At 48.5% G+C, this 12,010-nt stretch overlaps 1 protein-coding gene across 2 annotated transcripts in view; it reads left to right on the plus strand.

Annotated features, from left to right (window-relative positions):
* The window catches only part of SORL1 (sortilin related receptor 1), a 44,932-nt gene extending 35,545 nt beyond the window's left edge, over window positions 1–9,387 (plus strand). For both annotated transcript variants that reach the window (XM_057396509.1, XM_057396516.1), the window contains exons 41-48: window positions 391–575; window positions 1,042–1,161; window positions 1,262–1,426; window positions 6,662–6,836; window positions 7,373–7,479; window positions 8,121–8,313; window positions 8,431–8,643; window positions 8,983–9,387. In XM_057396509.1, coding sequence (XP_057252492.1) covers window positions 391–575; window positions 1,042–1,161; window positions 1,262–1,426; window positions 6,662–6,836; window positions 7,373–7,479; window positions 8,121–8,313; window positions 8,431–8,643; window positions 8,983–9,050 — 1,226 coding nt within the window. In that variant the 3' untranslated portion in view covers window positions 9,051–9,387. The remainder of the gene's footprint in view (window positions 1–390; window positions 576–1,041; window positions 1,162–1,261; window positions 1,427–6,661; window positions 6,837–7,372; window positions 7,480–8,120; window positions 8,314–8,430; window positions 8,644–8,982) is intronic.
* The last annotated feature ends 2,623 nt before the right edge of the window (window positions 9,388–12,010 follow it).

Below are 12,010 nucleotides of genomic sequence, written 5' to 3' on the forward strand. Positions count from 1 at the left end.
TAGCCCCCAGAGCTGCACTAGCCTTTTCTCAACACATTTTGTTTATGGTTCTTTATCTGCTCTGCAAAAGGTTAGCAATTTCTTGGGCTTGTATACATGCCCCCGTTAATCAGATTGCTGGTTTGGAGTGTACAGCGTAGATGCAAGGCAAGCATCCCAATACAGGAAAGCATCCCGATACTGGAAAGCAAAGCACTGGCTAGCTTAGATACCCGAGTCCCATGTGCTTCTGTGTAAAGGAAATGACTCAAAATTAGTGAAAACACTAACCAAGGGAGGCAGGCTCCTGACCAAGCCTGTTTGGTGATGCTGACCCTTTCCCTAGTGCTCTCACCCTGCCATCACAGTACTTTGCCTCACCTAATAGTGCATGTTTCTCTTCTTGCTCAGTGGCAAATTTGACAGCACATACCCCCTATGAAATTTCTGCTTGGGCTAAGACGGAGCTGGGTGACAGCCCTCTGTCTTTTGTACATGTCGTGACCAGTGGGACAAGACCTGCATCACCAAGTCTCAAGGCCAAGGCCATCAATCAGACTGCGGTGGAGTGCAGCTGGACTGGACCGAGGAATGTCGTAAGGCACCAGCTCTTTTCTCCCCCATCTAGGAGGAGGTCTAGCTCAAAACCTCAAAACACAAGCAAAATCTAAAGTCAGGATTATTTGTTGGGATAGAATTCCAAAGCCCTGAAAATCTTATGCCCTAAAAAAATAGGGAAAGCACCTGATGCCCTTAAACAGAAGCACAGAAAGCTTCATGTTGTCTATTTGTTCAGCCACTGATGCAGTGAAGTGGCTGAAAGACAGGTAACGTGATGCTCCAGTGGTCTGTCAATTAACTGCTGTGTTATTGGAGATGAGCCCCAGATTTTAGGGTGGGGAGCACACAGACAGACTGAACCTGAACTTGGGCAATAGAGTGCCCAAACAAAAAAAGGGTCTTTTCTTCATGTCCCTAGAAAGTGACAGCCAGTAAAAGTTTGGGTGGATGCTCTGGGCCATACCAAACTGTATTGTCCCTGTTGTGCTGCTTTCTTCACAGGTCTACGGCATCTTCTATGCTACATCTTTCCTAGAGCTGTACAGGAGCCCTCACAACACCACCACGACCTCCCACAACATCACTGTGCTCGTGCAGCGGGACGAGCAGTACCTGTTTCTGGTAGGCTCCTTTTCTGTTCCCACTCCTATCCGCGCTGTGGGCTGTAGCTTGCTCCTGAAGCTTAAAGGCACACTATTAACCACTGCATCATCCCTTCAAGGTCCGTGTGATGTCTCCTTACCAAGGACCACCTTCTGACTACGTTGTGGTGAAGATGATCCCTGACAACCGGCTTCCCCCTCGACACCTCCACTCAGTGCACACTGGAAAGACTTTTGCGGTCATTAAGTGGGAATCTCCCTATGATTCACCCGACCAGGACATGGTAATACCTCACAGCACCTTCTCCTGCCCCTTTGCATGCAAAACCCTGGCTCAAAGACAGATCCCTGCCCTGCTGCTAATGGGGAAGTGAGTGTGAGATAGGTTTACACTCCATTCAGATAGTCAGCATCAAGATGCTGACACCTCAGAGACCTGCATTTCCTCTGTTTGCATTACAGGTCTATAACATTCATGCTGCATTTAAAAGGAGTCAGGTCTGGGATAGCTGTTACTGAGTCTGAAAGCAAACTTGGGCATGTGCTGAAACACCTTTCTGGCCTTCAGCTTTGCCCTGGACTCCATTGTGGCCAGTATAACAGTATGCTAGAGATTGGAAGGGACCTCAAAAGATCATCTAGTCCAATCCCCCTGCCGGAGCAGGAACACCTAGATAATGTTACACAGGAATGCGTCCAGGCGGGTTTTGAATGTCTCCAGGGAAGGAGACTCCACAACCTCCCTGGGCAGCCTGTTCCAGTGTTCCGTCACCCTCACTGAGAAGAAGTTTCTTCTCAAGTTTAAGTGGAACCTCTTGTGTTCCAGTTTGTACCCATTACCCCTTGTCCTATCATTGTTTGCCACTGAACAGAGCCTGGCTCCATCCTCGTGACACTCCCCCTTTATATATTTGTATACACTAATAAGGTCACCCCCCAGTCTCCTCTTCTCCAAACTATAGAGACCCAGCTCCCTCAGTCTTTCCTCATAAGGGAGACGCTCCACTCCCTTAATCATCTTCGTTGCCCTGCGCTGGACTCTCTCCAGCAGCTCCCTGTCCTTCTTGAACTGAGGGGCCCAGAACTGGACACAATATTCCAGATGCGGTCTCACCAGGGCAGAGTAGAGGGGAAGGAGGACCTCTCTCGACCTACTAACCACCGTCCTTCTAATACACCCCAGGATGCCATTGGCCTTCTTAGCCACAAGGGCACAGTGTTGGCTCATGGTCATCCTGTCGTCCACTAGGACTCCCAGGTCCCTCTCCCCTACACTGCTCTCTAACAGGTCGTTCCCCAACCTATACTGGAACCTGGGGTTGTTCCTGCCCAGATGCAGGACTCTACACTTTCCCTTGTTATATTTCATCAAGTTATTCCCTGCCCAACTCTCCAGCCTGTCCAGGTCTCGCTGGATGGCAGCACAGCCTTCTGGCGTGTCAGCCACTCCTCCCAGCTTAGTGTCATCAGCAAACTTGCTGATAGTACACTCAATTCCCTCATCTAAATCATTGATGAATATATTAAATAATACTGGTCCCAGTACTGACCCTTGAGGCACTCCACTAGTTACAGGCCTCCAACTAGACTCAGCCCCATAGACTACAACTCTCTGGCTTCTCTCCTTCAGCCAGTTCGCAGTCCACCTCACTACCTGATCATCCAGACCACACTTCCTCACTTTAGCTGCAAGGATGCTGTGGGAGACTGTGTCAAATGCTTTGCTGAAGTCAAGGTAGACCACATCCACCGCTCTGCCATCATCCATCCACTGTGTTATTTCCTCATAAAAGGCTAAGAGATTGGTCAAACATGATTTCCCCCTGGTGAAGCCATGTTGACTGCCCCTCATAACCCTCTTATCCTTGATATGCCTTAAGATGGTACCAAGGATAAGGTGTTCCATCACTTTCCTAGGGATGGAGGTGAGGCTGACCGGTCTATAGTTACCCGGGTCGTCCTTCTTGCCCTTTTTGAAGACTGGAGTGACATTTGCTTTCCTCCAGTCCTCAGGCACCTCTCCCGTTTCCCAAGACTTGGTAAAGATGATGGAGAGTGGTCTAGCAATGACTTCCGCCAGTTCCCTCAGCACCCGTGGGTGCATCCCATCTGGACCCATGGATTTATGGATGTCCAGATTGCTCAACTGGTCTCTAACCCATTCCTCATCGACTAAGGCAAAGCGCTCCGTTGACCTGACTTCATCTAAGGTCTCAGGGGTACAGGGCTCTTCAGGACTGCCCGCAGCAGAGTAGACAGAGACAAAGAAGGCATTCAGTAACTCTGCCATCTCTGTATCTTCTGTCACCAGGGCACCCATCCCGTTCATCAGTGGGCCTACATTGCCTCTGGTGTTAGTTTTGTCTGCCATGTATTTGAAAAAGCTCTTTTTGCTGTCCTTGACCCTTCTCACCAGGTTTAATTCTAAGGAGGCCTTAGTCATCCTAGCTGCCTTCCTACATCCTCTAGCAGCAGCCTTATATTCATCCCAAGTGGCCAGCCCTTCCTTCCATGACCTGTAAACTCTCCTCTTCCACTTGAGCATACCCAGCAATTCCCTATTTAGCCACGCAGGTCTCCTGGCCCTCTTCCTTGACTTCCTATGTGTCGGGATGCTCCGATCTTGAGCTCGGAAAAAGCAATCCTTGAATGTCAACCAACTATCTTGGGCCCCTTTACCTTCAAGCAGCCCTGCCCATGGGATTTCCACTAGCAATTGCTTGAAAAGGCCAAAGTTTGCCCTGCTAAAGTCCAGGGTTGCAATTCTACTTGCTATTCTACTGGTCCTACCACACAAGACCCTGAATTCCACCATCTCGTGGTCGCTGCAACCAAGGCAGCCCTCAACCCCTACTGCTTCGACCAGACCCTCCTTGTTAGTGAGGATGAGATCCAGCAGCACTCCTCTCCTGGTTGGCTCATCCACCATTTGCAGGAGGAAGTTATCATCCATACACTGGAGGAACCTCCTGGACTGCGGCTGGGTTGCCGAGTGGTCCTTCCAGCAAACATCAGGGAAGTTAAAATCCCCCACGATGACCACGGCCTGTGACTGTGAGGCCGCTCTCAGCTGCCTGTAGAAGGCCTCGTCAACTTCCTCACCCTGATCCGGTGGTCTGTAACAGACACCTACAACAGTATCCCCCCTGCCAGCCTGCCCCTTAATTCTCACCCACAGACTCTCAACTCGCTCATCATCTGTCCCTGGACAGAACTCGGTGCACTGTAGTTCCTCCCGCACATAAAGAGCAACCCCACCACCCCGCCTGGCTGGCCTGTCTTTCCTGAAAAGGACATAGCCCTCCATGACTATATTCCAGTCATGTGAGCTGTCCCACCACGTCTCTGTAATTGCCACCAGATCATAGTCTCTCAATTTAACACAGGTTTCCAGCTCCTCCTGCTTATTTCCCATGCTGCGCGCATTGGTGTACAGGCATTTCAGGGAGCGAGCTGAGCACACCGATTTCACCCTAGGATTATAGGAGGCCTCCCAGTCTTCATCAATTCTGGAGCGCTGCCCCACTGGGGCAAGCCCAGCTACAGCCCCATACCCCTTCGAATCTAGTTTAAAGCTCTCCAAATGAGCCCTGCTAATTCGTGCCCCAGCATCCTTTTGCCTCTGTGAGATAAACCTTTCCCACTTGTCATTGTCCAGACTGGTGCCCTATAAAACCAGCCGTTATCAAAGAATCCAAAGCCCTGCCTGTAGCACCAGTCTCGAAGCCAATCGTTTATGAACTGAATCTTCCCATTCCTTCCCACATCATCAGTGGAAGATGGAAGGAGTGAGGAGAAGATCACTTGAGCCCCAGACTCTTTCACCATCTGCCCCAAGGCCCTGTAGTCTGTCTTCATCCCCCTCAGACTGTGGGAAGCAGCTTCCCCCTCACCTGTCTGGAAGACCGGCAGCGGGTAGTAGTCTGTCAGGTGCACCGGGTTGGGGAGCGCCCTAGTGATATCCCTGATCCAGGCTCCAGGCAGGCTACACACTTCCCTATGATGAGGGTCAACTCTGCATATCGGGCCCTCTGTTCCTGTCAGAAGGGAATCTCCTACTACAATGACCCTTCTTTCTTTCTTATCAGAGGCAGTCTTGAGGTGCAAAGTCGGCCGCCTTTTCCTATATGGCCTCGTAGGCTGGCCTTGCACCACATCCTCACCTACTTCTCCTTCAAGATCCAGGGCCTCGAACCTATTACGGAGGGACACCTGGGGAAGCAGGGCAGGAAGGAGGGAGGGTTTCCCACGACGTTGAACTGGAACTCGCTTCCAACCCTCGTCGTCTTTTTGGTCCCCTACCTCTGCGCAACAGCTACAGGGCAGGGGCTGTCTCGGGCATCCCCCTCTGTGTGAGAAGGCAGGGGGTCCTTCCCCTTTTGGGGGGTATCTCCCTGGAACCGTTTCGACTGGCCCGCCAGGGAGTTACTCCACCAGTCGATCTCCCTTTCACACTCCCTGATGGTCCTCAGCGTCTCAACCGCCTCCTTAAGTCTTGCCACCAGGCTAAGCAGATCTTCTACCTGCTCACCTCCCGCAGGTGGAATGCCGTCCTCCCTCCCCCGGCAGCAGCAGGCTCTGGCACTCCCTGCATCCAGAGACCACGGTTTGGTTGGGGTCTCTGTCTGAGTTGCTGCAGTCTTCTTACTGCAAGCTCTCCTTCTGGAGGCGACCACACTGGTCCGCAGTCCGGGACACCAGCAACAGGGGCAGCAACAGGACCTGCTTGCTCCTCCCTGCGCCCGGTGGGCAGCGACATCGCTGCCCCTCCGAGGCTCTTTCAAGGCAAGCGGCAGGGGCGTGGTCACCGTCACCATGGGAACGCCCCCCGCCACGTCAGCCGCTCTCTCGCAAGGGCTGCTGGGGCTTCGGGGGTCGGGACATGTCGGGAATCGCGATATCTCTGCGCTATCCCCTCTGATTTTCCTCATCTCCGTTGACCCTCGCGGTCGCTGAAGCGTGCCGGCTGCGGCTGTAGCTGGGCTAGCTCCGATCAGCTGACTGGAGCCCAGCACACCGGTCAGGCGTTGGGCCAGGCGTGCCGTGGGCTCTGCCTCCCGCTCCAGCCCCAACAAAGCCTGGTTCTGTTTGCTGGCATGCTGGCGTACAGTCAGGTCTCGCTCCACTGAAGGCGAGGCATTTTCTCAGCAAGCTTCCCACTCCCACTCTGGTGCAGAGACTTTTAACAGCAAAGGCTGAGGGGTATAAATCTGCCTGACAAAACGGGAAACTTTGGCAGGGCAGGAGGTTGCGTTGCGTCCTTTCATTCATTAAGGAATACAACCCGAGGTTTTCCTCCTGCCCTCGTCTGTTCCAGTAACTGCGTTTTCTGTGTCTGTGAACACTGATCTCGGGCAGTGAGTCAAACCTTACTTCCCAGGCTTTCTGTGCAGCACAGGCATGGTTTAATGCATTTTTTGCCCCCCCCCCCCCCCCCCCCATCCTATCGTTGTACGAGGTTACTAGCAAGTCTGTAGCAAATTAAGACCTTTCACTGTGTGCCTTTCCTCCCCCTCCAGTTATATGCTGTGGCAGTTAAAGACTTAGTAAGAAAAACAGATAAAATCTACAAAGTGAAAACTCGGAACAGTACAGTGGAGTACACCATTAAGAAACTTGAACCGGGAGGCAAATACCATGTGATTGTTCAACTGGGAAACATGAGCAAGGAATCCAGCATGAAGATCAACACAGGTAAAGAGTACTACTGGGTGGGTGCCAGGGCGAGTCCTTTGCAGCGCTGTCCATAGAGGGAACACAAAGCCTGTCCTGCGCATCATCCATCCCACCCCTGTGCTGTTTGGGGGCTGCAGGAGTGTTTCTGCATTGCTTAATCCTCTCCCACAGCCAAAGCCCACTTCTGAGAGGCCTCCCTGCAGCTCCCAGGGAAGGCAGTTGAACCCCTGAACAGCAGGAGCAGAGAGGAAGCCTCTCAGACAATGCATGGGGAATTATATTCCTGCCTGGATGGAGATGGGAAAGACACCTGTTTGGCTGGCTGTGGAGACAGCATGAAGTACCATTACAGTCCTTCCATAAAACCCACTGAAAGCCGCCTTCCAGATTACACACCACAGCATCCTCTCTCCCAGTACAGCCCTTTTCTAAGCAGAGTATTGCGCTGAGCCCTTAAAGATAACTACGTTTTAGAAGTGACCCCGTTGCTGTTTCTCAGCCAAAAGCAGAGTGTCACCACTGTTAAAACCTGACCTGCCATTTTTCCTCTGCAGTTCCACTGTCTGCACCTGATGCCTTAAAAATTATAACAGAAAAGGACCATATTTTGCTCTTTTGGAAGAGTTTGGCATTAAAGGAAAGTAATTTCAATGAAAGCCGGGTAAGTTGTGATATATCTCTTGTCCTACAGGCAGTGTTTCAGAAAAACCTAGAGCAGAGTCCCTGCAAGGCTCCTTTCACAGACTCTTTATAATACACCAACACCCTCTGATCCTCTAAGTGTCTTTGATGAGCCCTCTAGATAGAGCTCGCTTCAATTCCTACCAGAATTAAGGAACTAAAGCTGATAGATCCAATCGGTCACCTTTTAAGGGTATAATTATCCCCTTGGAAAAGGTCAACTGTCACACGTGTGGAAGGACTGGGAATAGGACACTGCCCAGCACGTCAGTAGTACCGGAGAATTGTCATTATTGAGAGTCTGATAGCAAATCTGCGGCACATTCTCCGTCAGCAAACAAGACATCACCTTTACTGGACCCTGTCTTTTGGGTGGTCTGGGGTAGATGCCAAGAACAGAGTGAACCAGACACACCAAAGTGTTTTCTCCACCCTTAGCCGGCCAAGCTCGATGCACGCTGACAGGCACGGACAGAGACTTTCCCAGCTGATAGCCCAACACATTGCAGCAAAGCTAGGTACAGAAGGAAAAACAAGCATCAAAGCCCTAATAGGAAAGGCAAACCTGACCTCTGCCGCTGAGTAATATGGGGTATGTATCTTTGTTTTCACAACTCTCAGGGTTATGAGATCCACATGTTTGACAGCTTGATGAACATCACAGCTTACCTCGGGAACACCACGGAAAACTTCTTCAAGGTTTCCAACCTGAAGATAGGTCATAACTATTCCTTCACCGTGCAGGCCAGGTGCCTGTACGGTGGGCAGATGTGTGGTGAACCAGCCACGCTTCTCTATGATGAACTAGGAACTGGTAAGTCCCTGTCATTTTCCCCATCCTCCTTAACAAAGAGCAATGAAAGCCTCACAAGCTCACTAGAGAAATGCGCTATCAGTTGCAAATAGCACTTCTCTCCCTCCCTTATCATAGGTGAGGACTCCTCTGCAGCAAAAGCCGGTAGATCCACAGATGTGGCTGCCATCGTGGTACCGGTGCTGTTCCTGCTGCTGGTGACCCTGGGGATTGGCTTCGTGGTGCTGTACATGAGGCACAGACGGCTGCAGAACAGCTTCACTGCCTTTGCAAACAGCCACTACAGCTCCCGCCTGGGCTCGGCCATATTCTCCTCGGGAGATGATTTAGGTACGTAAGGCCTTGGTTTCATGCAATGCCATTGCAGGATACAGCGAAATCAGTGCAAGAGCTGACTTCTCTGTCATGCTTTAGGACACCTTTGGCATAAACATCTCTATAGATTTGATTTTGTCCTAAGAGTACAAAGCCCAGGATGGATGTTTTTAACAACTTCACTTAAACCACTCCCTCTAATGCAAATCTGAATATAACAGATATAACAACCAAGTAGGAGCATGAATAAGGCCACAATCTACTGGTTTTGAGGGCTGTTTTAGTAGCCTCTTTAGTCATGTGCCCTATGACATGCTGCGAGCAGCATAACAGCACTCTGGGTTTGTTTTTCAGGAGATGAGGATGACGAAGCCCCAATGATAACTGGATTTTCAGATGATGTCCCCATGGTCATCGCATGAAGCGCATTTCTGACTGTAAAAACCAAATGGTGTAAATATTTTATTTGATAAAAATAGTCGATGGTTTATTTTAAAAATGCACTTTGAGTTGCAATACGTTATTTTTATATGGGCCAAAAAAAGAGAAAAGAAACTTAAAAATACACTTTGTAGTAATCAACTGTGAATTGCAGACTAGGTCAATTGAGTAACAAATTGCTCTGATTTAACATTAATTTAGTCTTACAAGGCTATGCTTGCTGGGCATGCTTTTAAGTCTGTGAGATATTTTCCGTTGACTAAATTGGCTACTCCTTTTATTTTTCTAAGACAAGAATAAATTTATTTAAACATAAAATTCAGGAGATTATATATGTAGAGAGAGAGAAGTAATATAGTCCCTGAAGGTTCTGCTTTTACTTTACGAAAATCCTTGGGTTTTGTTTTATATGGAAGTATTTTTTGTTGTGTTAATTTATTGGGAAATCTGCGTGAGAACAGATTTCCAAAGTCGTCAAGACATTGTACACGTTATTGTGTAGAACATGTGCCACTTTATCTTGCAAGGCAGTTGTATCCTGGCACCCCCACCATTTTACATGTCTCCCTCTTACTGAAAGACCCAGTCTTTCAGCAATCTCAGAGCCCAAGTCAAGACTCTGCGGCGCATACTTTGTGTATGAGCTTAGTTTCCTGCTGCCATACCTATAAGCCAAAAGCATCCCTACCAACCACTGCTCATTGCACATGGCCTAATTCATCTATACTTTACATCAGTAACGTCACTGAAAAAGATTTGCCATGACCTGAACTTAAACCACCCTTCCCAGGTAATCAGGACACCTCTCCTCTGTGGAGCTTCTCCAAGATGCTAGTATGTTGGTGGGACAGAAGGGGGAGCCTCTACTGTACACAACTAGGAAACAGCCTCGCATACACATTTTCCACAGTCACACAGAGCAGCCAATACTAAACATCTGAATTCATTTGGTTTGGAGCAGGGATTCGGTCTTCCTCCATTAGCATTTCCTAAAAGCAGCTGTGGTTATACCTTCGAGTACCTTACAAATAACATACAGATGCATATGTATTATTTTCCCATCGCTAGTCATCTCACGTTTCCAGTAGACATAATACTGGCTACAGAGCTAAGCAGTAGAAATATCTGGTTTCCACTACCGAGCTTTTCTTTGTGACAGCACAATGTGAACCTCCCCATGAATCCAACTATTGCCAACCCAAGAGCATCGACACAAGCGGATGTTCCCAGGTCACGCTCTATATATGCAAAACTTCACACCCATGAAATACAGCACACTGTTGTGTCACACTGCTTTCTTTGTTGAAATCCAAAGTATTTTTGCTGTGTAGATTAAGTTATAATTGCAGTCTTCCTACAGATGAAATGAGAGAGGCCACCTATGTTTTGATATGCGACTTATCCATTTGATTTCACATGCAGAAGATGTATAAGAAGTCAAAGTTCTGTATGGTTTGATACTCTATAGAAATACTAACTCTATTTTCAATTACTCATATTACCATTCCCAGTGACAGGGTTTTTTTCCCCCAAAGCTGGGACCAAACGATAATGGATTTTTATAAGTAACAGCAAGCTTGCAGAGTTACAATATTTTTACCTTGTTAGTGGGTCAGGTGCTGAGTAAATCCACCCAGCATGTATAGCTCAGTTTGCCTAGAATTACAGCTAAAGAAACCAGAATCTGACCCAGACACTAAATGATTCTAAAGATATAAACCAGATTTTATGCAGGGAAATATAAAGCCTAAAAGCAGAGCTGGAGTACAGAACCCCTTCCTTGCAAAGCAAATGCATCTGGCACAGGTATCTGTAACTACAATATAGTATCCCAGAAGCTGGTACGTCTCTGGTGAGAATTACTATTGGTTAACTACTGCTCCTTTACTCCCCTAGGGTAAATCCTAGTCCAGTAAGGGGAGTAGAATTTAGCACATCTCTATCTGGCAGGCAGATGCCAAGGGGAACCCTTGTAACCACTTTGTATTCCACAGAAATCCCGTTGCTGGATGCTTTCAAGCATCAGCTGGGGGACAGGTCACTTCTGGCCACTCTGAAAGGCTTTTGTACCCGTGGTTCAGCAGCACTCGCAGTACAGAGCTCAGTCTATTGCCAGCAAAGCATTTTGATGTAATACTCAAAAGCAGGATCTGTGCCTCACGTTCCTGTGTTACACAGGGGTTGGGGGGGGGGGGCACTGCAGCAGCCAGGCATTGTGTCAAGCCAGATTCACCTTACGTAGACAGTACTGTAATGCAGAGGCATTCCCTACCCTCCGAGACTTTCCCTTCAGTGCAAAAATCACTGCTGTGCTCTCAGCAAAGCAACTTCACAGGGCTAGTGTGTTTTATATATATAGATAGATAGATAGAGAAGTCTGAGCCCCAGGTGGGGAATGAGCTGGATAGATGCAGTTCTGGGTAAATTTATTTTTATGAACTTTTGAAGCACGGAATCTTGTTCACAGAGACAATATAGGGGGTGGGAGGGTGCTGGTGTAAATACAGTACATGGATGTGGATGCACATTTTGTTCTGGTTCTGTTTCAGTAGCCTTATGCAAAGTGACATAACGTGTTACCCTAACTTTTGGGAAGCGATTTGGGTTTACTTCATAGGGACCCAGTGAAATGCTTGGATCCATGAGGAAAAAAAAAAAAAGGAGTATGGGAAGTACCTTGGTAACTTATTCCAGTTAATTTGTGTTTGCATCCATTTCACTGCAGCTGCCCACTGGTACTCTGAAGTCCATTATAAATGAAAGACTAAGGTTGAACACTAAAATCTGGTGGGGTTTTGGACTGTGAGGTGCATTTTGCTTCGGCAGAGGTTTTGTAAACATTTTTTGGGGGGGGGGGTGCAGATTTTGGTTTTTACAAGAAAGTCAAGGAGGTGCCATTTTCTATGCTCGAGACCTGAACACCTATTCAAGGCCAAAAAAG

This window comes from Pezoporus wallicus, unplaced genomic scaffold (assembly GCF_028554395.1).
Source record: "Pezoporus wallicus isolate ANWC-B61680 ecotype Strahan unplaced genomic scaffold, APGP_CSIRO_Pwel_v1 contig_11829, whole genome shotgun sequence".
NCBI lineage: Eukaryota > Metazoa > Chordata > Aves > Psittaciformes > Psittacidae > Pezoporus > Pezoporus wallicus.